At 39.4% G+C, this 27,070-nt stretch overlaps 2 protein-coding genes across 3 annotated transcripts in view; one reads left to right on the top strand and one right to left on the bottom strand.

The window, feature by feature from the left end:
- The window catches only part of DARS1 (aspartyl-tRNA synthetase 1), a 42,232-nt gene extending 36,954 nt beyond the window's left edge, over window positions 1-5,278 (bottom strand). Inside the window, exons 1-2 of one of the 2 annotated variants that reach the window (XM_030017365.2) lie at window positions 5,123-5,278; window positions 3,729-3,786 (exon numbers count right to left, since the gene is read on the bottom strand). In XM_030017365.2, the coding sequence (XP_029873225.1) occupies window positions 3,729-3,786; window positions 5,123-5,194 (130 nt within the window). In that variant the 5' untranslated portion in view covers window positions 5,195-5,278. Of the gene's footprint in view, window positions 1-2,749; window positions 2,884-3,728; window positions 3,787-5,122 lie in introns of those variants that run through there. The other variant, XM_030017366.2, reaches the window with a different exon arrangement.
- A 196-nt stretch (window positions 5,279-5,474) lies between these two features.
- THSD7B (thrombospondin type 1 domain containing 7B) overlaps window positions 5,475-27,070 on the top strand; it is a 549,934-nt gene continuing 528,338 nt past the window's right edge. Inside the window, exons 1-2 of the mRNA XM_030018353.2 lie at window positions 5,475-5,635; window positions 13,389-13,481. The gene's annotated coding sequence lies outside the window, so the exon portion shown is untranslated. The remainder of the gene's footprint in view (window positions 5,636-13,388; window positions 13,482-27,070) is intronic.

Raw genomic sequence — 27,070 nt, forward strand, 5'->3', positions numbered from 1 at the left:
TAGTGTAAGCAATCATTTGCCACTCATTTTCTCTCATCCAACCAACATATTGTAGCTCAAATCTTCCCTTTGTACTCTCACGTATCATTTCACCTGGAATCCCTTTCAGTTCTTTTTTATCTCTTCCGTGATAAAAATCAAGCTTCTTGCTCTCACCTTTAAGGGCCTCCCACCATCCTCTTCAGACTACCACCTACTTGTTCTTTCACAAATGGAAGCTATACTTACATTTTTCTGTCTTCTTGCCACATAAACGCTTACAGACAATTAAATAATGCAAAAATAAAAGGTTTTAAACCGTGCTACAGTTGCAGTGAAGACAAGGGAACAAAGATTTTAAACAAAGTTCAAACAAACACTTCGTATGTCTGAAATTACACTTCCAGCCCCAATTCAATACTGATGCTACCTCACCTTCACTGCCATTTTGAATCACGTTTAAGGGGAAACTGTATTTTTTCATTTCTTTCGTGTATAGCACAATCTCTTCTTTTCAACATACTAAATATCCTTATCTTTCTCTCAGAACTCTAACCTCTTCTAAACATGGGAGGAGATGATAAAAACCCAAAGAGCTGTGTGGGTTATACAAGACCAAATCACTCTTCCACCCCGAGACCCCCATTCCCTGCCTGTCACATCAGCCCGTTTACTTAGTTCATTTATCTTGCATCATGGAGTTTTGAACGGTATGATCAATATTTCTGCTGTCTCTGTGAAGTGCCAGCATCTTTACAATGTTAGATAAATTTGAAAAAGAGAAGTTTAATAAAAAAACCTGAAAGCCAAAAGCAGTATAAGATGAAAGCAGCTTCCAGGGCGGGGAGATGAAAGTAATGGGGCTGAAGGGAGAAAATGGGAAAGGCAAACAAAGTTTTACTAGCAATCGTAGCCTCAAGCGGGCAGGAAGGACTTAAAGACATGATGTAACGGGAAGTGAGAACATCAGATAGCCAGGGCAGCCAACATTAGAAGACTGAAGTGGGCCAAGAATGAAGGCAGAGGTGTGTGTGAGATCAGTAGAGCAAGGTGGAGCATCTATGCAACAACTTTATGAACATGTGAAAAGAGTTTTAATTTGCCTGCAGAGGAACAAGAATCTATGAGTACAGCAAAAGGACAATAAGACTATCCCTTGGAAAGGGAGAATAATTTGCTCTGATCACTCTAAGCTTTTTAACTTCCCACGTCCAGCCAGTGTCCTCAGGACAGTGCAGCTACTACAGCTAGCCTAAAAACAACAATGCTGCAGACATCCAACTGAGCTCCTACCCATGTCTGCGCTGTCTGTATTGTCTGTTGGCTCCAGTTACCAGACGGTATGTGGATCTGCACATTATACCACAATTCGTTATTCTGACTTAGAAATGGCATGTACCCACACAGACTCCAGAAACAAAATTAATACAGTACAGAGAGATGGGAACACTCACATTTCTGCTTCCCCACCACCCCCTGCCCCAAGCAGTAGTTCCTCCAAGACACTCAATGCAAGCAGAATACTTTGGGGAAAAGCATGTATACAGTACTGATGCTGAGTGATGACTTCACTCTCCCGTGAGTCCTTTGATAAGAGCTCTCCCTGGCAGGAACTACTGAATCTTGAAATAGGAGGGAATTAGTCTCAAGGAAGGGACTAGGCTGATCTTGAACTTTTTTATTATAGGCATTTTGGCTTTTATTGTTACCGAATTTTGGTGTCCTAAAAACCTTCTAAAAAACAGACCAGCAGGAGTGTTGTAGGTTGTATTTTAAGCCCAATGGAAAACCTACTCAATCCTGCCCATACACTAGCTGAGACTTTTTTTTTTAAACAAGGATCAAGGGTCAAGGGGACAACAGATCTAAACACAGCACTCAGCCTTGTTCATATAATTTCCTGTAGCTTTTGCCATTTTCCTTCTCAACATTTTTTTTCCCACAGTATTTCTGAGTGTTTCTTTTGAATATGAGACAGTTGGCAGGGTAGACTTTCTCCATGAGAATAGGATTTGATCCACCATCTCAATCTGCCAGCTTGGGTCTCCCACATGGTTGTTTGCTGTGGGGTGTGAAACTGGCAGAGGAAACACAGCTTGCAGAAACTCTTGTGAGCCAAATGCCATCACAGAAGACTGCAGGGAGAGGAGATCCAACAGGGCAATCTTTCAGTCTACAGTCAGCAGTGCAGGTTAACCAGTCAGATGCTAACTTGGAGAAGTTACCTTTTTCTTAATATCATACCTTTTAGGTTGCGACTGCACACCAATTTATGGATTGTTATGTGGTTACACCTAACTACGGATGGCTCTGTTCCTGCCCCTTCCAGCAGTCATCAGACCCCTAGCCAACTTCCTTCACTTTGCTAAGCTGGCTAAACAAGTTGTTAGTACCAGCATATTGAAACGGATCAGTAGAAAACCCGGCATGAGGAAGAGAGAGACCACAGCAGCCAGCAGTTGGGCTGGCTTACAATGTGATTTCAACTTCAGTTCCCTTTCTTTGACAGCTAGTGTGTATTTTATTCAATAATGACTGTTAAAAAAGTCTCTAGAGATTTTCTTGTCCCGTTACATTCTTGACATAATGTTCCCCTTCAGTTGGTTTCAACCTATGATTGCTTTTGTGGCTCCTCCTCTTCCCTACATTCCCCTTCCTAAGGGAGTTCAACCAAAGCAGCCATTCAGAGGAGAAAAAAATCACGTAATCACAGATGATGTTCCTTTTTTACATTTCACTATGAAGAAGTTACAAGAAGCCAGTCTATTACCTTCCCTCGTTCCCGTTTCATGCACTGAATAATATGAAGATTAGTATTTCTTGGGATGTTGGCCTGGGAGATCGTTCTCCAGCTGACAAGTCTTTCTGAATCTCAACTCCCCATCAGTAGAAAATGAGGATTTCCTGAATTCACAGGGGTGTGAATAATGATAAAATCCATATATATTAATATATAATCTTAATGGATTTGGTGCTCACATGCAGGAGTAATGAAGGCTGCATAAGCAGACAGATATCCTACTCAGAGATGAGAGCACTGTTGCAGCAAGCCATAGCAGAACTTACTCCAAACAAAGAAAAAAACTGACATCTTAGGACTCAGTACATTATAAATAAATTAATCCAAAAAAAGTCAAGCCTGGTAATGGACAGAAACAAAAACTGACAAGCTGTGTAGGGCGTGGTCCAGGCAAGGGCAAAGACTGAGATTCCATAACCTCTCTGGACCCAGCTCCAATATCCACACTCATTATTTTTTTTCCTTCTATCTAATCAGAATTTCCTGTGTTGCGACTTGTGCCCATGACCTCCTGTCCAATTACCACACACCTTCAAGAGTCTGGCTTTATCTTCTCTACACCCTCCCATTATGTAGCTTTAAACAGCAATAAGATCACCACCCATCTTCCTCTTCTCCAGGCTGAACAAGCCCAGCTCCCTCAGCCTCTCCTCAGAGATCGTGTGCTCCAGTCCCCTGAGCAATTTGATAGCTCTCCACTGGACTGGCTCCAAAATGTTAATGTCATCCTTGCACCGGAGAGCCCAAAACTGGACACAGCGCTCCAAATGCAGCCTCACAAGTGCCAAATGTATTCAAATAAAGGAAAAGAATGGCAGCAGGATTTGAATGAAAGTTTGGTAAATGATTTCTCAAACAAGTACTGAAGATATCAAGTATATAACTTCTTTTTTCTTTCTTTTTTTTGCCCCCCCCCCCCTTAAAGAACCTTTTTCATTTTTTAACTGACCTGGTTTCTCTTGGGATTGTATCATTGATGACACTCCATATCTTTCCTTAGCATAATCCTAAAATGGAGGTGAGAAACATATATCAAAGCAGCATACACAAAAAAGATGAACAAAACCATTAGAGAGTTACCTGAGTTGATACAAAACAATTAGCTATAAAGTCAAGAAATTGTGTTTTAGATTCTCGAAGATACTCAAGTGAGAGAAGATAATGGTGCCCTATAAGAAAAAAAAATTCCAACAACAGCAAACACACATTAGGATCATTATTTGCTACACAGATGTTAGTGTGAATATCTCTATAAAGAGCCTACTCCTGAAAAAATAATTTGAGTCCTACAGAAGCAGATCCATTGCTAAGTATTTCCTTCCCATATTCAGGCATACTAAGAAATCCAGCAGATCGCATGTCATTATGACAGCCAAAAAGCTTGACTGCTAACAAAATCTGTTAGGTAGGACACAAGGGGATGCGGCCTTTTCATCAAAAAGATCACAGTTCTAGTTTCCCAACTAAGCCCACTCATTCCCAAATAAAAAAAGCCTTGGTTTATTTATTTTATTCTAGTCAATATATGAACCTAAGTTCATTCTAAATGCTTTACTTAGGGGGTCTTTGTTTCTCTGCTTTTGATGCATCGTGGCCCACGCATAATTCTATGGAAGCCACCTGTACTCCGAATTCCTTTCTGCTGATGCATTTTCGGCCTTTCAACAGCAAGCAAAATTGATTTTATAACAAAATGAAGTGATGCTCATTATTAGTACTTTTTTTTTTTTTTTTTTTTTTTTTTCCTTCTTGAAGAAATACTGGCCCACAGATTTTCAGCACCGATCCGTGATCTTCAAGTACCAGACAGAAACACCCGCCAGGCCAGCAGGAGCCACCGGTGCCCCTGCATAAGTGGCCTGCCACGGAGCAGCGGCCCAGATGTTTCTGTAGGGGACTGCAACGGGGAAAGGGCACAGGGACAGGGCAGGGCTGTGCCGTTTCTCACCGCTCAAGCAGGGCCTCCTCCACCCGCACAGGCGGAGATCGGGCACCCAGCGGGGCTCAGGAGACGCTGTCTGACCGGAGAGGGGCACAGCTCTTCAGCTGAATCACGAACCGACCGGGCCCGCCGAAGGGGGAGGCGGACAGGCAGGGCAAAAGCAAAAGGCAGCTCTGCCCTCGGGCCCGGCAAAACCCCCCCCTCTTCCTCTTCCTCCTCCTCGGGCCCGGCCTCCCCACCCCCCGCAGGGGGACGCCGCCGCCGCCTGCCCCCTCAGCGCCGGCCCCTCGGGCGGCTCCAACCCCGCGCTAGGCCGGACCCTGCCCCTTTTTCCTTCCCCTTCCCCCTCTCGAGTCGGGCGGCCTCGACGCCGCGCCCGGCCCCTCCCTGCGGAGACCCACATCGGCCGCCGACGACTCTTCGTTCTCCGGGCGGCGCTCCTGGCCCTGGCCGCGGCCGGCGGCGCTCGGCATCCTGCTGCGGCCGGGGCGGCCCCTCAACACCCGGCTCGGCTCGGCTCGGCTCGGCCCCACGCGCCACGCCGCTTCCGCGCGCCCTCCTCTCGCGAGAGCGCCGCGCGCGCGTCCTCGCGCCGGCCTATCGCGAGAGCTGCGCCGCCAGCTCGGGGGGCTGCGCCGGGCGGCGGGCGGCTCGCGCGCCAGGGGCGGGGCGAGCGCGAGAGCGCGAGCTTCCTTCAGCGCCCGGCTCCCGCCGCAGCCGCCTCAGGGCTGAAGGAGCCGCGGGTTCCCGCCCTGCGGCAGGTGGGGCTGTTGTTTGCCGCCCCTTCCTCTCCTCAGAAGGCGAGCAGCAGCCGAAGCGGTCTTTTTCACGAAAAGTACCGCCGTCCTGGCGAGGGCTCGGCCCCTCCAGCCCTGCTCTGATGCTGAGGCAAAAGCTGCCGTGCCGCAGCGGAGGTGTGCTGGTGTGGGCCGCGGCTCTGAGGCTGGGCAGCGGGCGGGTTTGGGCCTCGCTCGCCCTGCTCTGAAGTCTGGCACGTTACGGCCTGCCTGAGGTAACAGCTAACGTGCTCGGCTCAGCGTGGTAACCGAACCAAAGCGCACTTTTGTTCCGTCTCGCCGGCAGACTTGGCTTGCCCTGGTAGCAGTTTAGTCTCCTGTCCCCCTGCTAATCCCACAGTTTATTATTAGTTAGCTAAAACTCAAAGTTGGTCTGGTAGTTTGGGGAGAATGAACATTAGTGCAAATCCAGGTGTTTCCCTCCAGCTGGGTCCTTAAATCAATGCTACCGCATCAAGGCCGGGGCTTGCTGCAGGTGCCAACTTTCAAATGACAGAAATCAAAATTGTGAGCAGCTGTTGAATCTGATGGCCATAGATTGTTTATTTTGTGCAGGATGAGAAGGAGTTAGCTGTTCTGATTTAAGTTGAAGTTTTGAATTTTCACATTTGACTAACTAATCCCTCTTGCGGTGTCGATTAGAGTTCTTCATTTCCTGTCCTACAGTTGTTTATTTTACAGCACTTTGTACTGCATTGGTTCAGCATCTCTTCTCGTGGGAATCCCCTTGCAAAGTTCCCCTTCTGCCTCTGTTAGAGAATTATGCACTTCACCATAAGACCGCATAGCTTACACAAAATCCTTTCTTCTCATGCAAAACACTGTTGCAAAGAATTAAGATCCAGTAACAGAGAAGGAGAATCACAGTCAGTTTTCATACCTCCTCACCACAAAGAAACAAAGTTCTGATAGTGGGGTTTCGTGTAGTGTACTTAAACGCTAATGTAACAGTAACAAATCACGTGGATTTCTTACAGCGTGTCAGTTGTGTCTTTTCTGTTACCTGTCACTTAGAACACAAGGCTGAGCAGAACCACTGCTGAACCTTAACTAACAGACAGATGCAAATGTTGTGCCTCACCACAGAGTAGACAGTACCATCTGTACGACAGTGCTCTGTAATTCTCGGCATTTCACTGACTTTGCTGCGAAATTCAATCAAAACAAACCAATCCTGTAACCCTTATTTTTATGCTGGGAGCCTTCCAATAGTGAATAGCCTAATGAGTATTATTTCCTCTGGGACACATAACCTGAAGGTGGTTCTGAAGGAAAAACCCTTTTAATATAATGTGGGTGTTAAATGAAAACAAAATATGGCCATTTAAAGGGCACTGTAGCTGATTATTGCATTGCCAAACTTTGAGAAGCAGCATTTTCCAGAGTTCATGCTCTCAGGTCATTTGTGCAGAATCCCTTTGTCTTGCAGTGCAGAAACAGTTTTTTTGAACAAAATCCCGCAATACACTGAAAACAGAAAAATTAATTAATTTTAGGAAGAAATACTGACAAAAATTATTTCATATTTGATTAAGTAAACCCCTCAAAATTCTCCATTTAATTTGGGCCTGCAGCAAAAAATTATTTTTCCATACCCATCTCACTAAATTTGTTACAAATCTTCTGTTAAGAAAACAAAATACTACGTGCAGATGATGTAGCTCATCTGCTGCACCTTCTGTTTCATTGCACTGTTACTGAGAATCATGTAATTGGGGCAGTACCTGCAGTGAACCTTAGAGTGATAAGTAGGAGCAAAGCCGGTGCTGGGCCTGGGTGGGAGGCGGAGGGGCTGGGGGACCTGCCAGGCGGCCAGCACGGTCCCCTGGGCCTTTGCTGAAGATTACCAAATGGAAATGACATCACCCGCAGCCAATCGGGGGGCCCCGGGGGTACAGCTGGATGGAAGCCATATTCCACTTAAGTAACAAGACATGACATACCATGTGCTAATGCTAAATAATTTATCCCTCAGGCATATAGTGAATTGCAAAGCCAAGCTGAGGCCTGGTCAACAGTTTGTAGTTTAAATTAAAACTGGCTTTTCCATCTTAAAGGGAAGGAGGGGGTTGTCAACTGTTGTGATCAAAAGTAGAATGCAGAAATCTGTTTTTTTTCTCTTCTCTTCTCTTCTCTTCTCTTCTCTTCTTTCTCCTGTTACAATTTGATCTAATCAAAAAAACACTTTTTAGTCATTTTGGGGATACATTCCATGTGTCTCTATTAACATGCAGGAAAATCTTCAAGGAAGTTTTAAGTCACTGTGAATAATTATATCCAATATATCCTTGAAACTTAGGCATTAGCACCTGTAATATCCTAAATGGGAGCTATTCCAAAATTTGGTCATATGTGTATTTGTGTTACAAATGTTATATGGGCGTTTCCATAGCAGAGTCATAAATATGTCTCATTAGGAATCCAGAGCCATTTGGTTCTGTGTAGGCTGAAGATCACGCCCAGTCAGCCTCTCTTCTGGATGGTTTGAGCTAGCAGTACACAGGCTGGATATGATGTTATCCACAGCATTTCATTGCCTGCTGTTGGCTACTGGAACTCACAGTGTAGCCTTTCCAACTCAGTGGTCCAGCTAAGCTTGGCCAAACCTTTGACATACTTATGTTAAAATACAGTGCTGATTTTACTTAAGAACTGTGTGCCACAATATGCTAAACAGCACTCCCACTGAAGTTGAAAGTAGTCAGCACCTTCCATAATCTATCCTTATGTAGCACTTTAAAAAATGGTGGGTCAAGTATTCTTTAATCTTCCAGTGTACTATTGATCAAGAAATGAACAGTTAAAATATACACCATGTTGGTGGGAAGGAGATAGCAATTGCCTTTAAGTTATATTAGGATAAGAATTTAAAAGGACCTCTGTCCTATGGATAAGCGAGAATATATTTAACTAGTCTCTGCATGTTTGGCTAGTTAAAACCTGGAGAGCATGAAGTGGTACAGAGTTAAAAGGAGCATGTGGAAAAAAATACAAAACAAATTGGTAGTGTCTCTGAAAGGTCTTCAGGGAATTCAGCTTTATTGCCACAATAGTACACTTTCCAGTGTGCAATTACTTGTCATGGAAAGGGCCTTTGACGATTTCTCTTATTTTGGATGCTGCAAAGCATGCTTAATTTAAGTAAGAGTTTGCATTTGATTTTTCCTTTCAATATTTGTTTACTTATCTAGGTTCTTCTATGATTGTCAGGCCAATATCCAAGTTCCCCTTAGGTAACAAAAAGAGAAAAAAAAAACGCCACTGAAAAAAATGCGGCAGCAGCTAAAAAATGAATATATTATTTATTTTTTAAGTTATGTAAGTTCATAGTGTGCATACTGTGATAGGGAAAGCTCTTCTATTAATAAATTTCAACCTTGGCAAAAATGCATTTTTGTAATTGATCATTCTTTTTTTATTCAAACATTTGTACAATGAGTAACAAAGCCTTTGCATCTAAATCCAAGTAGGAACAGAATTTGGCAAATCTAATTCCTTCCTGGATTTTCGCAGCTCTACTTCCTTTAGGAAGTTTTTAGTCAATGGGAAACAAAGGCTTATTGAAAGGATTAAAGTTACAACTATTCTCTTTGTTTTAGAGCTTCAATCACGGTTTTCCTCTAGTAAACAACATTTGCGATTAATAAAACTTCTAAAAAAACAGGAACTTTGGGGAAGTACGTGCTTATGATAAGCAGCAGGATTTCTTTTAACAGAACTCTATACAAAGGTGTAGTCTTTTTAAGTTAAGACAATGATAACAATTGAGTTTCTCAATGCATTTTAAAAGTGTTCCTTCTGATAAACACAAGACAACAGACTCTACAGTCAGGGATGGGCAATACATTTAAATAGGATATATCTTGTCAACAGTTTATTGTGTCCCAAAATGATTTTAAATAGCTGCAAACAACTCACATTTCATATCATGTATAAACCTAGTAATCGTCTCACACAATGAAATATCTATGCCCATTGGACATACAGTACTGCATATATTTATGAACTATTACCCATAAATTGTTTATTGTTTCCTTTATATGGTGCTTGAAAAAGGCATTTGGATAGCAGTTATCTGGGCACGAATAAGAGCACATGGAATATTTAATCTTTATAATTTATCTTTTACTGTTTTTATGTCATGAAATATTTTATGAATATTTTCATGTTTATGTCAGCTCTATTTTTCTTACTCGCTTTATGTGTTCACTCCCAAGGAATTATCTCCTGTCAGAGGTAAACTGAGGGAAACATCATAACTCTGTTGATGGCCCTCCCTGGAGGGCAGTGTGGAGCTGCGGGGTGATTGGGACTGACTGTTGCAGGAGACATTTAATGAACAGCTCAACTATTGTTCTCACCCAAGTGTCCAGTTCTTTTTCTGGGGTGGCTTATGTCCAAAGGGTGCTGAAAACAGCAATCTGGAGAATAAAGGGACTGCAGTTCTGACTGGCCCCTTAAGCGCGAGTGCATTGTTGTTTCTTACATGCCATTTCTCATTTACAAAAAGCATCTTAAGCCATTGTCCTTCTGATGATAATTTTTATACAGATTTTTTTCTTTCAGATTTTTTTGAGTAAATGTTCCTGTGAACTGAGAGTATCTTTGCTAACCTTTAACCCAGAGTCAACTTCTGGTGAAGTTATAAACCTTTAGAAACAGAAGATTTTAATGGGAATCCTGACTCAGAGTTTATTTCAGTGGCAGGAACAGTGCTCTGTTATCAGTAGATGTGAGTCAGGCACCAACAGTAAATCTGATCTTTGAGATCATCCATTAAGAGTAAATGTTCTTTGTTGCTGTCTGAAACAAGCAAGAAACAGAGACGAGTCATCTAAATGATTAAACATGACACAGAGGATGCTAAATACTATTTTTCAGACATTTTCCTACAGCAGTCATGAGCTATTTTGTAAACAAAGTGTGCTACTGATTCAGGGTGCTACACCAGACGTTCTGCATGTATACATTGAATTAGACTGAAGATAGTCACATAGAAATTTGTAGGTTAGTGTAAATGGACAGACTGATTCCTAGAGGAAATAAGCGTTAGCATGAGAACAACAGCTGAACTAAAATCCCATAAGCCAGGAAAAACAGCTACACAATTACACTAACAGGTGGTTGGTTTCAAAACAAATTTCAAGGTCTGACAGCTCTGTGCACCTGCTTTGGGCTGATTTCTTTTAAGGACTTGGATTTGGCATGAACCATTGATAAAAACCATAATTCTTTGTGTCTGAGAAAAGTCATCATTACCATATAGTGATGATAAACTACTAAAGCTTTCTAAAAGTAGTACTTAGCCAAAAGGTAATATGGGTCATTCTGCACACTCTGTCATTATAGCTCAAGCTTTTTTCTACCGGAGAGCTTCAGGCAAACACCGTTAGGCTCAAACCTCTCCTTCTGTAAACTGAGATAATTCCATCTCACTAGAGTGGTGTGAGTTGAATTAGGTATGACTTTAGCCTTTGCCTTCACCATCATAAGAAAAAACAAATTTTATTTGATAGGGGATTTTGACAAAGATATTCAGCAAATTCTGTTATAAAGGTTGTACTTTTTCTTCTAAATTTCTTTTAATTGTTAACATTTCATTTGGGGAGGTTTTTTCTTGTATTTGTTCCTAGCTTATAGGCATTTTTCCTGAGTTTTGGACATAAGAAAGATGGTCATTTTCATTTTGGGGAAAAAATGAAAGCATGCTTTTATCATTTAAATGTCTGTACTGGTGGTCCTTTATGGATGGCTCCCACATGTCAGTAAGAAATAGTATAAATAATAAATTTGATCAGAACAGATTGATAAATGTAGCATTTGGGGTTGAAGTTACTTAGTTTCTACAGAATTGAAATGACATTTTCAGTACAGTCTAAATACCTAGAAATTCAAGTTCCTCTAATTTTCAGGTAGTGGGATGACATACAGCGCCAAGTTGATCACATCCCTGTAAGATCTGGGCCTTCATTTTGAACACCTCACTTTGCAAACCTAACATGTCATGGTTTTATGTGATGCAATCCTGAGTTCTAGAAATGTGTTTTACTAGTTTCTTTTAGAGGGAGCAGGAAGAATATGATGCCAGTTTTCAACTCTGAGCAACTAGTGTGAATAAATTATATGCATACCTACAGCCTAGTACTGTTCTGGGGACACCAGTATGACCAGCACACTATGCAAACTGCAGCTACTTTTCACTGCTGTACTTCCTCTCTCCTCTTGTCTGTTGAGCAAAACTTGTAGGCATTTATAAACTTTATGGTGTTCAAAATTGTGGGGAGTGCGTACAGAACTGCTAGTTTAGTTTTTTGTTGTACTGTGGGGGTTTCCCCTCTACAGTTTGCTATTTCTTTAAGACATAAAATGATGAGCATATGGTTCACAGCAGGTACCAGAGAAACAGATAAACAGGGTGATTAACCTGGCATAGCCCATCTCCTTTTTACAAATGAAAATGCAAATCTACACGAGAGCAGGTTTTTGTTTTAACTGTCCTTCATTCAGAATGACTAAATACATTACCTGACAGCAGGTTGGGGTTTTTTTTTCTGAAGATTCTGTTTCTCAGACCTTGATAGATTACTCCTTTTTTTTGGATTGTTGAGGACATTCCTGTTAACTTTGCTTGGCTGCTGTATATGATTTAACTATGTGACTGTCAAGCTCTGTCTGTTAGTTTTTCATATTTTTGTAGTTACATTCCAGATTCTATGATCTGTAGACTTGAACTCATCTAACTGGAAAATAAGATATGAAAAGAAAGATACTAAGTTACACCTTGTGAAATATACTTAAAATTTACATCTTTCAATTTGCTGTATCTATTATCTAGGTTTGCAGTGGTTTTGCCTTTGTTGTAGTTATTCAGCTAATAAAGACTGGGGTGCCCTTTTTTTTGGTTGTCAATTTAAGACAGACACTTAGCACAAAGCCAAAACCTCAGCTGCCTTCCTTGAGGAGGAAGAGTTAGCAAAGCTGAGCATTAGATTCAAGAACTGGGTGCAAGGTTTTATCACTTGAAGGATCAAGCTACAGAAAAAAATATTAGAGAAGATCATGTGGATGAAGAATCTGAGGATCTGCAAGTTTTCCCTAATGAATATCTACCAGTAAGCCAGGGACAATAGTCTTTTCTACCAGTGACTTACCAGTGGTAACCTACATTTACACCAAATTAAGTTCAATGTAAAGCCACACCCTCAGACTGAACTACTCCTATAAATGCACCCCTGTCCATTTCAGACAAAGTTATCCAGGTTAGCAAAACTCTGCTGTTTGTTTAATCTAACCTGGCTGACCTTACTTGAAACACAATGGGAAATGCTCTTATGAACAGACAACATAGATAAGGGTTAGCAATTGCCACTGAAGTGTAGCGTGATGAACAATTGAGAAAGAGCCGGTGGGCAGTAGCTTGTATGGTACAGCTGTTTGCAAAGACGTGTCTGTCTGTAGTGTGAATCATTCTGAGAAGATGTGCATCTTGGATTTTCTGCATTTGGAGACTACCACTATGCTTACTGCACTGCTGTGACTAACAGTTTCTTTATCCAGTATGAAGGCTGCTTAGAGTTGTGTTGTATTCTAATATATTGGTAGATTCAAACTGCTATGGAGTGATCCTTTGTCACTTTCTTAGCTTGTGGCTCTAAGCTTTTCAGAAGATCAGGACATCTCAGGATTTAGCTGTGAATGCTTTTCTGAGAGACCTGGCTGTTGAAGAGTGCTCAGATTTTAAATTGAAAGATTTGACCCACTTCGGGGAGGAAGAAGAACAAATAGAACTGGAAGTGGGAAGGTCACCTTTAATAGCACATGAACTACTTCTTAACAAGCTTTACAATTGCTTTGTTTCTTCCTCTCCTAGTGCTGTAAACATGACTAGCCAAAGGAAGACCTTAGAAAACAACTCAAGGAAGCTACGAAGGCTGTTGAGAAAGCAAAGAAGCCAGCTGGACCGGTTAGTGTTAAACACAACATTTTCTAGTAGTTGTAGTGGATTGATTTCTCCATATTTCTCAGTAACTACACATCACATCTTTCAAACTGGTACAGTGAAGCAAGTGAGGGCATTCTCATACAGAAAGCTCACTTTTTAATGCATAATAATAGGCTGGGTTCTGTTTGTAGTCTTCCTAAATCCCTGGTAAATAAACAGCTTCTTAAGCCAAGGTTGAACAGAAGAGGAAGATTTTAATATATCCCTTTTTCTCTTAGAGTTTAACTAGTGGGCTTTCTGCTAAAGGAGATCCTCTCATTTTTCTTGGTTTGGGCACAATTACTAGAGCAAGCACATTTGTCAATGAGTTGAGAAATACATGGGTTTTTTGCATAATGTCAAAATTCTGAACCTCATTCTTGGGAGGCTGCATGGTTTAGAGGGAATGTTGAATTGCTAGTGGTTTGTGATATTTTATATTTGAAGAATCAAGGAGATGGGATAATATTGACAAGTCATAGGTTAAACCTCTTAGTGAGAATAAGTTTGTAGATATCAAATCTAACTCTTCTTAGTTTATGATGTTCAAAAAAGATTTTGGGACTAGGAGGTAAGATTGATGAATGCAGGTGGTATATCTGTGTCTGTAATTTGAAGTAACCATCATGTATTTTCAGAGTACCTATTACCAAGGTCACTGTAAGGTTATGTGGCATCCATGATCCCTGTCCCTCCTTTCCTAATTGTGCATAAGTAGAAGGATGAGTTGCTTAAACAACATACTGTGCCTTTGTTGTCCAGGGTGGTCTGCACAAGCGTTTGCACTATGCGCACTGCATAGTGGGAGGACTTGATATTTCCTGGCTCCCTGATTACTTTCCTTTCCCTTTCGTTCCTCCACTGGGCAGCCTGTGTTGGTCTTCACAGTGTACTAAATCTTGCTTGCAGACAAACATGGTCATTTGGTACCTGTCAAAGAACGGCAGTAGGGGCAGATGTTCCTCTGTCACTGTGTTCTACCTCTTGCCACAGTATTTAATCTCTCTCCCTCAGTACTTCATTGCCTCCCATCTGAAGTCTAAGAGACACCTCTGATGCAAATCAAAGGATGTTTTCTTTTCCTGTTATGTCTTCAAGAGCCCAGTTCTACTTGCATACACTAACTCCCATTTATAGTAACTCTAGCTCCATGGTTGGTTAAGTTATTGAACTACATTTCTTATTCTGTACTTCATTTTTATTTTCAGAAAAGCAACCTATGGCTTTTTACATTAGGAATCAAAGGAATGTTTTGCTGGAATATGTTTTGCAAGTTGAAATGCTTCTGACAGTAAAAACAAAATTCTCATCTTTGTTAACAGCTTGGATACATTTAGAATATAGTTTTATCCAGAATAATTTATCTCAGATTGGAGGGAAATTTGAATTCTGAGGTGACATCACGTGAGGTTTAAGTCATACGAATGCACGGCATGAGCAAAAGGAAATGGTTCTTTATGAGACACAGCAAAACCGAGCAGGTAGGAAGAAGGAGAATGCAGATTTTGCAAAGGGAATACAAAAGAAAAGCCTTTTGTGTAATCAGTGTAGCAAACAAGAATAATAATAACAGAGACATAAATGCAGCAAACAAGAAAGGATTAAAAAAATGTAGTTATACTCACTGAGCTGATTGAGCTAGAATTGCCTTTGTATCATGTGCTGTCTTGTACTTTGAAACTAAAGTACATTAAAAAACAAAAATGAGAAAAATGCCTAATAAACTAATTTTGACTTTGAATGTCTGAGCTGTGAAATGCCTTTGTTTCATGTATTTATTTGTTTGTGATGTTATCTACAAGTAGTGACTGATTTCTTCCTGTACAATATCCATTCACTACAACTAAAGAGGGATAGGACATTCAGCCTTTGTCTTTGAAGTGAGAAAATAAGTTGTGCATGCAAAGAGAACTGATTACCTATGTTATTGCTGTGTCTATCCCAGTGCTTCTGTATGAAGTTCTCAGCCTTTATAAGTTAGAAATGTCATATAACTTTTTCTAGAGTAGGTTGAATAACTTTTTAAATTATGGTCTGCTGATAAAAGTTAAAGCTGTAAACTGAGGTTGATATAGAATAGCAAAGGAAAATAATCTTGGTTTAACTCACTCTGTAGGTGGTACAGTGTTCTACAGAATCACTGAGCCATTACTTGCTCTCCAATTGTTCTTCATTTTCCTGTGCTGAGAAGCTATTAGTGCAGGATATAAATTGCGTCTGTACTATATTTCTGCAGCTAACTGGTAAGGAATCAAACTTTTAAGTTGTCACATAGAGCTCCTCAGACACCTCTACAACTTCAGACAATAAAACTTTCTAAAACTTAGGGGTTTGGAATCATGTAGGTCTTCTCAGATACAATGTTGCTATTTTAAAGGCTTTTTGGTCGATTCCAACTCCAGGACCTGTTTTCTGTGCAATACACTGCTTCAAGCCCATGGATTTGTAATTAGTAGGGAAACCAAATTCACGAGGCTGCTCACCATTTAAAGTATCACAGTTCAAGCTTAAGAGACAGTTCATTGCAGCAATAATACTTCTTTGTCTTCATGACAGTTACAAAAAGTGATTTTTACATGTTGTGCATGTTTGATTCAAGTGAAGCCATGGTCCCATCATGAACCCTGTAGCTTTCTTCTGTTCTGCTTTGTTTGTCACAAGCCACTTTCTGCTTAGGTGGTTAACTGTAGGTTTGCTTTGGAAGAGTGTTGGTTCGGGCTTATTGTCTCAAAAGCAGTGGCCTTAATCTGAACCGGATATAGCCTGGAATAATTTGAAATCCTATTGCTTCCAGTAACCTTGGGAAGGCTCATAAAAATATGACATGAGGTCTGAAGAGAGAAATGGAGAGATCTGATTATGAACAGGAAGAAAAACTTTCTGTTCAGAGCAAGTGATTAAGCTTCATGACTCCGTTTCCAAAACCACCTCCAAAAAAGATCAAAATGGTCCCTAGGATTTGCTTTAGCTATTACAATCAGTGGTTTAGTTTGCTGTAATTTTCCATTAAATAGCAGAAAATATATATGATCTATTTATAAAATTATTATTCTTTTTTTCCCTCACTGTGATCTTTTCCAAGTCTCAGTTGGGTTTTCCCCCCTCTCTTTTCTCCTCTGTCTCTTTCTAGAAGTTCCTCTCATGGTTTTCTGAGTTTGTTTCTCAGGAATGCTCTCAGGCAGAAGTTCTCAGTGGTACGAAGTCAAATAGATTATCTTTTTAAAAAAAATATTATTTAGTATTTCTTCTTCCCTTCATAGTCTTTATATGTTTTAGCCAGCTTGGAGAGGTATTGCATTTAAATATATGCATCATTAGTGAAGATCTGTGTGTGTACAACTGAGAGTAGAATTGGCTTAAAGTCTGCTTCAAAAGGAAATTGAGTAGGATCCTGCAATCCCGACCTGTTTCCCTTTCCAACAGCAATGAGCTGAATCAGAAGGGAACTAATGAATTCTGGTCGATTTCCTTCAGCGCACCAAAGCTCTTTAAACACATACTGAAGAAGGGAAATGAAGTAGGATTAGTCCATTTCCCTTTGAAGCCAGCTGTGTGTTCACAGTGCAAGTACTGGAACATTATTTCACTTGCCACTTTCTGGCTGTGGGCCAAGCTGTAGTATCATCTTGAATTGATGCAAGATCTGAAAATATGTAGAGAAACACATAGACTCCCTCTGGACAGTGTGTAAGAAATTGGTATCCGTATGGCGAATTGGCTTGTGCTGTTATTCTTCAGTTCTTTACCTGTTCGTCAAGGGATCCCCTAATTATTTTTTTTCATTAGCTTTGCTGTGGCCATAAGCAGTTCTGGGGCCTTATTTTCCCTTTTAGATTGACTTCAAATGGGAGTGTGAATTTTTAATGTAATGTTAAGACATTTTGTTGTTTCTTTAGTGCTATTAAGTTGTGGTTTTGAGGGAGAAAAGTCCCACGTTTCATCTTATACAGAGTGTGTTTGGGAAGGAAGGATGTTTGAGGAGTTGTGTAATACTGAAAGCTGTATATGTGTGACTCATGCAAGTGCTAACTATTGTTCTGCCTGTATATAGCACCTTTCTTTCCAGAAGGTGTCAAAACATTTTGTAAATAATGTGGTGATTGCCTAGCCCGTGCAACTCTCAGGGACTGAAATATCCTTTTGCTCCAAAAGGATGAGACTTCACCACTCCATTTGCATTTAGTGTTGCAGAACTATGGCTACCACACAGCCGAACAGTTCTGATCCTTTGTATAGGAGATAAGCAAAAGATAACAAAAAGATAGGCAGAATCTTAACCACAGCACTATACACATAAAGGACAATGGAAGGAAAAGTGGCTGCAATCTCATAAGTAGTGTGCCATAGGGAAGAATTGGAACATTTGGGCTGGGACCTTTCTTCTACAGAGATATTGGATCTCTGTCTCTCACAGAGTCTTTCTTGCAATGGTCCACAGATACTGGCCTGGTCTAATCTGTTACAGGACATCTGCTATTTCCATGTTTTTCCATACCACTGTGGTTTTTGCCTGTTTAATTACAGCACATTTCTGAAGGCACAAACTGAGCTGGCAAATGTGCTGCCCTGATGGCATAAACGAGGCTGAACCAGGCATTTACTGGTGCGGTGGTGTCAGCTGGCGGTTATACATTTTTCACAGTTTGCGTTCACATAGCTATACTGGCTAGAAATTTGTAGTGTAGTCCCGACTCTAGGGATCAGTGGATGAAGATTCCTGGCTGCCCTTAAAGTAGATGCACGCTAACCAAATTAGGGATTTGTAGATTAGGACTGGGACTTCAGACTTGGTCCAGAAGTGAGAGGGGGATTGGAGGAATACCCAAAGCACCAAAGCAATATTAGACTCTGTCAGGCTGAATGCAGTGCAGCTTCTCTCTGAGGTTCATGTTTGCTTGCAGGTTCAGTGAGCTGCTGAGTTGATACCAGAACTGACAAAAGGCAACTAACAAAAGCAATCTTCATATTAAAAACATGCCAACAATAAATTTAGGAAAGCTAGGAATAAATCTAAGGAAACTTGCTTCTTATTCTGACTGCTGTTTTTTACCTAATGATAACACTGTCTGTAATAGACAGTGAAGGATTGTGATTGCAGAGCTGAGTTCAAACCACAAAATCTGAATCTGTATGGGCCTGCCTTTTGAGAAGATTAGGCAGTCCAAAACTAAATCCATGGATAAAGCAGTGATCTTTCTTCAGACTGTGGAAAACCCAAAGGAATTTCTTAGTTTACGGTTCTTTGTTCTCAGGAAAGCACAGTGAAAGGAGGGAAAATAAGAAAGGCTATGCTCACATTCCTAAAGAGGCCTTTTTAAAAAAAAAACACACCCAGGCAATAGAGTCAGGTAGGAAAAGATGAATGGCCTTGAGAATTTACATGCAAAGCTGCCCGTATGGGAGAGCTACAGGAAAGCTTAACAGATCTCCATAAGTACTATTAACTGAGCCAAAAGCTAACAGAAAATTGTCAGTATTCTACAAAGCCCAGCGAACAGTCCCAAACGCATGCATGCAGATTAGACATGCATGACTTCTGGGGGCCCTGAGATGGAAGGGGATGCACCCTATCAGGAGAGCGGGGAAAAAACAAACAAAAAAAAAGTGCAGATAATTCAGTACTCCCAAACCCTCTACTCTGGAGATGTTCCCTTTTGTATCTAACACAAGAGAGGTAGAAATTAGGCCACAGCATCACTGGAGCAGACGGGCAGGCTCTGTCTGTGCAGCGGCAGCATGTGCTTCTTTTCAGGGAGTTGCCTGGCAACGGAATGCTGTCCGCCTGAGTAACTGCAGGAGCCCATTGAAACCCACCGGCGGGCAGAGGGACGGAGAGAAAGGAAGAAAGGAAGGAGGAGGGGGGAGAGTGAGCTCACCAGTTTAGAAATTTCTGGCAGCGAAGCCGGGACACTAAGAATGAAAGAGGGAAAACAAACTAGGAAAGGGGAGAAAAACTCTTGCCGCTCAAGAGCAAATCTTTCCAGAGATGTCTAATTGTATTTCATATGTGTCACAGAGGGATCTAATTTCACTGATTTTACAGAACACGTGAGGATGGTCATGCCCAAAGAATATATTACTTCTAATGTGTAGAATATGCATGCTTCTGAAAAGCAAAAAGTGCTTGTGGGAAGCTGAATGCACATACACAACCTTACTGCAGGTAATGAGAGGCATCCTCCAATGGAACTACTTCCCTCATATCGCACTCCAGGTGACTGGGCTTTCAGGCCAGTAAACTCAGCTGCTATTAGCCCAGCGGGACAGTACATGTGAGCTCCGATAATGACGTCATTAAATGCTGTGCTGGGGACTGAATCTATTGTAGTGACCAACAATTAGATTTCATCGTTGTGCCAAATGACTAATTTCTATTAGTGTGGGAATTAGTTAAATATCACTTCATCTGGGTTTTTGAAGAACCTAAGGGAGTCAAGTGTTTAACTCTCACTGAATTTCAATTGCATGTCTCCCAGGGAAAATTAATGAGCTGAGTCCTAAGAAGCCTTGCTGTTTCCAAAGGAGCTTAAATTTATTGTTTGTTGTCCAAGTCTCTTTCCCCCCTCATTTATAGATATGGAGTATTCATTTTTACAGGCAGAAATATTTATCAGTAATTTCAGTTATTAACAGTTTGGAAATTTGGAGTCCTTGCTCTTATGGAACAAGCTTTCAAATGATTCCAACTAAATTGTATTGTCAGAGTTGCAAAGTAAATAGTTGTGAAGACGGACTTCTTGACCACTTTAAGAGTTAGCAGCTCACTGAACTAAATGGTTAATTCTCTCAGAAGTCAAGATCAGATTCAGGAAATGAGCACTGAAACAGCCTTCACTGGAGGCTATTGCAGTATGCTTTCTTAGTGAAAACTCAAGCCCTGGAGAAAATACTGGAATTAGTTAAATATCCAAACAGGAAATGCTGTATTAAATCAGACCAATGTTCCATCTGATATGAAGCCATTTTTTGACAGTTACCAGAAGCACGGGAAAGTATATTATGAATAATTTTGAAAAGGATTGCCTGTAAAGGGAATCACTTTCAAACTGCAATCTATTGATGGTAGGATTATTTTTTCAAATGTAAAGGTTAAAGAAAATATATGTCAATATGACTGGTCGTTGTAAGAACTCTAGAAGAGCTGTAAGTCCCTACAGACAGATGCATCCATTGTAAAGTTTGAATTATTTTTCTGTGATGAAAAATTTCTATGGTTCATGCTGCCAGGAGCTCTGCTCACACTAAGTTGTTCGATCTTCTTTGGTTTTTCTCTAGCTATGTGTAGAAATCTAGCAAGTAGTATGAATGTGCTTAATATATTAAAATTAATTGGACGGTCATTATTGTACATGAGACTGATGAGATGTTAAGGATTGAATGTACCCTCCAAGAATAGGGATATGCTGTCATACTGTCCTGTTGTGTGAAGGCCACTGTTCTAGAGCAGCCAACCACTTTTGAATTTCAGGAATGATACTAACAGACTCAGGTGGAAGCAGCATGTATCTTTTCTCAATTACATAACTAATTGATGATTTATGGTGAAAGCAGAGATTAGGAAACTCTCTTTGCAAAAAATACCCAAAGAACTGGGAATAATATTTCCACTATATCTGAAACAAATCTCTCCTATGAGGTAACAAACCCAGACAATTATACTTTTTTGCATCATGAGGCATGAAAAGAAGCTATAATAAAATAAAATGTAGATAAAGGAAATAATTTTGTTACCTTTGGAAATGTTTTTTATTGTCTTTTAATAACTGTTGTGATCTTTACAGAAACAAGTCAGAATGTCTGGGGAGAATTAACTATCCAGGTAGGGGGTGGTTGTGACAGTTACAGCTGTAGCTTATAGGGCACTGAAAGAAGCAAATCTTTTGGGATCAAACATCCTATGTGCTGTCCCTATGACATTCATACTTCAATTCAAAAGTGCAGTCTTCTGGGGTATTTTTTAGATTCTATGTTGCTGCTGTCATCAAGCATATCATTCCTATTATTCTCAGTTCACTGGGTTGTGCAAGAAACAGTTTTTCTCCCAAAGCCCAGGAAATGAGCCATGTTGATTGTTCATCAGAGAATACAACTGAAGTTTAGCTTTGTGTTTGACTGCAAGAGAATTTTCTGTAATCAAAAACTGTGTATCCATTCTATGTCTGAAAGTAGGATCAGAAATTCCCAGGTTTTCCAGGATATGTGATTATTTCAGCCATTCTGATACAATAAGACTGGGCTCAGTCTTTGCTTTTCTCTTATCAGATTTGCCATACTCTGCAATACAATAAACGCCCACACAAAAAACAATGTTAAAATAAGGTTAAGGTGAGGACATATACTCACAAAGGAAGGAAGTTCTGAAATACTGTTTTCATTAAAATCTTCACTCAACAAGCAGAATGTTTTCAAAAGATGAAGGGTCTGTGGCTGAGGACTGAAAGTATCCTAAAATTTTTACTGCTGTGGTGTGATCTTCATTGTACAAAATGATTCCTCAGTGACCTGCTCCATCTTGGTAATCCTATGCACTATCAAAATGAATGAAAAGTTATTGCAGTAGATTAGGTGCAATACTTACTGCTCTACATTTTTATGCATCAGTAGTTTTTTTTCTTTGATGTCTAGAGACAACATTCAAAGCTGAGAGCCTATGTTCAATTCTGAATTTCTCCACCTTTTACAAACCTTCTCTGATCATCCTGTTACATATTTTAAGCTCTGAAATGCCAGCTTGAGTACTTGATTTGAAGACTGAGTTGTCAGTTGTTAGTCTAACTTATACAGACCCACATTGAGCTATTTAGTTTTATGCAGACATAGATTTCCAAGCACATTTACTCAATTTCACTCAGACATCACAAAAAATGCCTTTGATACAAATCTCATTCACTTTGATGAGGTTTCCATAGATTCCACAAATATGATTTGACACCTAGATTTTTTTTTCTTTATTGACTCCCTCTTATGCTTGCCTTCATTTTGGCATGGTATCATTCCTACATAGCATTTAAAAATCACCTAGATTAATTTGAAGAATTTTGTGCTGTCTTGTCTGAGATTACTTTACTGAAAAGCCACAGTGTATTTGATCTACCATATTCCAGTGGCAAAATATTATCAGAAATGTAAATCATAATTTTCAATATATTTTTTCTATGTTATTTGCTATCAAGAGACATAATTTTTCAATTAATTTAATATAATTAATTTAATATAATATAATAATAATAATATTGTGATGACAAAATAGAGTCAAGTGATAATAAATATATGACAAGCAAAAGCTACAGTTTGCTAATTCCAATACTGAGGTTGTATGGAAGTACTGAGAGGAAACTATAATGAACATACCAACATCAATAAGTCACACCTTTTGCAAATGTTCTGTGCCTTCAAATGAACAATGAACAAAAATATGTAGTGTTCATTGAGCTATCTGAACAGTGTAGGAGGAGCTGTGATCTTTTTTTCAGAAGGTTCACACATACAGGAAACAAACTGTTAACTCCATTAAAACAATTTCCGAGGATTTTCTTGCTACTGTCACTCTTGGATGGTTTTATTCTGGAATAAGAATGTCCATACATAGAGGGTTTGGATTTTTGGAATTTTTAAAAGTAATTTTTCTACTTTGTACATATATCATATCTTACTTGTATGAGCAAGTTTAGACAAGGCCTTAGCTTTTTTGAAGATGCCATTCCAGTATATCCAGGTTTTTATTGAAAGGTAATTGTGCTATAGGATGCTGTGGTACAAGGTAGAAAATATTCAATTTAAAAATTCTGTAGGAAAGTCTGAGGTTGTATGTATGTTTGTAATCCTGTACTCAAGATACTGCTGCTGTAAGGAGCTCTGTATTTTTTCTCATTTTACTGTTGATCTTTTCTTCTGTTTGTTTCTAGTTCTTTTTCTTTCCCCTTCTATTTTTATTTTTTTATTCCTCATGTTAGACAATAAAATCAGTGAATTAACACGAACCAAACCATATAAGGTAAAAGATGAACAGATTTTCAGTCATAGTGAGCATTTTAGTTACCATGAATTGGGATGTGTTTCTTTAGATGAACATAATTAACTGTCAAAATATGATGGCTATCAGATTAAGAACAAATCTGATTTCATTTATTCTGTATATAGGTACAGATCCTTTGTTGTCTAAGGTGTCATAGCTGATTATATAAGTTGAACTGTGATATATTACTCCAACTGGGGAGTGGCCAGTGTAAGAATATCGATGGATCAATGGTTCAGTTTTTCTTTCATTTTGTAATTTTTTTTCCCATAGATTTTCCTCGATTTTACTCTCCTGTGTTTTCCTCTTTTTTTTTTTTTTTAGCTGCATGGTTGTTTAGAGAACAAACGCAATGTTTATTACAATACATGTTTATTACAATACATGTTTTCACATTTAGTTTGGTATAAAATTTACATATGTTTGGCAGTGCCGTGTCAAATGGGAGTAGAACCTAAGGAGGTGCCCCTTACTTAACCCACTGTCTTGTGTTATCCAAAGAATAACTTCAAAGCTGGTTATTTTACCAAGAGGCACCACACAGGGCAACCCTTTGATTTTCTTTTTTACTGCTCACAAGCTCTGATAAAACAAATTAAAATTTCTCAAAGACTTCTTCTTTATATTTCTAGTTGCCCCAATAAAAGAGATCACCTCCACATTTTTGGGTGTGCTGTAAAGCACTTTTCTGTTGCGCTAGTGTGATTACCATTTGCACATTCCTTAGTTTAAAGGAAAAAAGAAAGCTTTATAACATGGAGCCTGTATTACACAGCCCTGTCATTGTGTTTAACGTGATTCAGTACTGCAGCTGTTTATTCCGTTTTTTCTTTTTTCTGACAACAATTTAAGATGATTTTGCTTAAAGTGAAATCATGTTCCTGTTATTCACCTATGTTAAAAAAATCCTACCATATTTGCAAGTGTCATCAGTTCAGCAAATGTTTGAAATTGTATTGCGAGTTTAATAGATATGAGCAGATGGGTCCCTAGTTTCAATCCTATAGTGAAAGATGTGTACTGCCGAGAACGTGCCTTTAAATAATGACTATACCATATGTTGTTGTAAAGAAACACGTTAAGGTTTGACAAACTGTTTAAAAAAATACTTTGTATCATTCAACCTCTTATTTTAAGATTACCAAAGTTATGTCAAAACATGGAACAAGTGATTTAAATCAAACACTTTAGTAGTGCTGATTAGCATTTAACACTAAACAGCTATGTGGACAATTGAGAAAGACTTAGAAAATTGCTAATGCTATATCAAATTGTATGTTGGCAAATCATTTAATGCGGCTGTCCTGAAGTTTTGTTTGATATGTGAGAACATAGCAATCTCACACTGTTTTTATTATGAATGCAGGAAGTAATGGTTATTAGGGCTTGGGAACCCTGTTAAAACATGTACTTGAATTAACATGTTACTACTGACAGTAGGCTTACTTTGTAGCAAAGGACAGAGCTTGAAGTATTCAAATATTAAAAAACCAAAAGGTACAGTAAAAAATAATGTATTCAAAAGTGAAATAAAAGATGAAGTCAACAACCTATCTTTTAGTGCATTAAAAGTAACCACACACTTAACGTGAACTCTGTTCATTTACAACAGTTGGAAACAGCAAATAAGAGAACATAAAGTAAGTCAAAGCTTGTATGAAGAAGTAATATCTTTTACTAGGCAAATTACTTAAGTGAAATAACAGCTGGACTTTCTGGGGTATAAGCTTTTATTTAGGCCTGAAGTAAAGCCACTACTGAATATATTGTTTTGTCTAGTAAGAATATTAACCATCCCTATACAGCTTAAATCATGTATATACACAGACTATCATAGTTGCAGCACCACTGCTACTAGAAACATAACACATATGTGTAAAGAACTATTTTTTTTTTCCTAGTTGGCCTCCATTCTGCTTCACAAAGTGATTCCTATGCTTTCTGGGAGGGAACTGTGATAAGCAAAGAGTGCAGAGTCAATAGTAGTGCCACATACCATGCAATCCCAGTTAGAAGTGGTATGCTTTGAGATAGACATCCTTAGATGCAGCTTGCATTGAATTACCATCAGATTCCATTAGATATATTCCAAATTTGTGGCCACAGTGTTTGCTAGAGACTGTTCCTGAAGACTCTGCTTCTGTAGTCTACAGCTGAACATTTATCCTCCAAGGCTGAACCCTTGATAACTTGATATAGTTTTAAGTCACAATTTGCAGTCTTCACACAGGGAAAACACCAATTGTAGTTAATATTTGGTATTTTGAACCCTGTTCTGAAGTCCTAGTAAGTTCTTAAATTTTATTTCTGTACATATCTAAGATACGTGGTAAGAATAATGGTGTACCCTGGGAACTTCTTCAGATTAAGAATTGACTCCCTCATTTAGGCTGAATGGGCAGTTGTGTTAAATCATGAAGTCTAGTGGGAACATGCTGTCCGTACAGTTTTTGCATTCTGGCTACCCAGCTAGGGGCACTTTAGATTTTGTCATTGCTTACTGAGATATTTAAAGCAAGGTAACTCTGTAGTATAAATACAGTTATTCTTTTATAATACGTAGTATGTATGACTTGAATTGGAGGTGAAAGTTTTTCTAAGACATGGGTAATAATTAGGTGGTGAAGGAATGCACGTTTAAGGATGTAATAACATGATGCAACATATGGATGGTACAAGCACATCCATAGTTAGCAGTAGTGCTGTAGCTATGGTCATGTGAGAGTATTGAAGTACAAGCAAGGCAAAGCTTGTAGGAAGAGGCAAAATCTTATTATATCAGTTTTCACCTGGAGAAATCGATAAGCTTTTGAGAATGCAAGATAGAGAGAGACATGAAATAGAAGAAGCAAATGTCAAGCTGTATTCCATTTGGGAGTAATTGCTTTGGTAATTTAAATTACTTAATTATGTTAAACAGTTTGAAGGAAAAGAGGCAGCAAGCACTGCTGTGGCACAAGGAGAGATGGAAAAGTCATTAGTCACTAGGAGACTGAAGGGTGATGATGGAAAACTACAATAAAAGGAAAGTTTAGAAGCAACTACTAAAAAGAAAAAAACCTAATCTATTGAGATAGTGAGTTTAGTATAAACAAAACCACAACTACGCTTTTCCAAAGTAATCGTGTGAATTTTAGTAATTCCTTGTGGGTTTGTGTCAGAACAGAATTTCTCCACCAGCATCCTTGCCAGGCTGTGATTTGCTATCTTTAATGCAATTGTCTTCACGTTTGTATTTAAAGTAACTAGGTTCTTTCTTTGTTCTTTCATTTCCTTAAATTGAATGTTTTCTCTCTTTAAGTGTGACGCACTTGTTCTTTTATTTGGTGAGAGAATCAAAGCAACTCAGACAGATTGCATAGCATTGTCTCTAATCAAATGAAAGTAGATAACTCTGTAGTTTGAAAGTGAAACCCAGCAGCAGTTCCAATGAAAACAAATCTCATTAAGTGTAACTATTTTTTCTATTTGTATTGCCTTGTTTTCCATCTCCTTGCAAATTGCTGTTTCTTCCTTCTTCCTTTGTAGTTCTAACAAACCAAAATGAAACTAAACA

The sequence above is a fragment of the Aquila chrysaetos genome, chromosome 6, assembly GCF_900496995.4.
Source record: "Aquila chrysaetos chrysaetos chromosome 6, bAquChr1.4, whole genome shotgun sequence".
Classification (NCBI taxonomy): Eukaryota; Metazoa; Chordata; class Aves; order Accipitriformes; family Accipitridae; genus Aquila; species Aquila chrysaetos.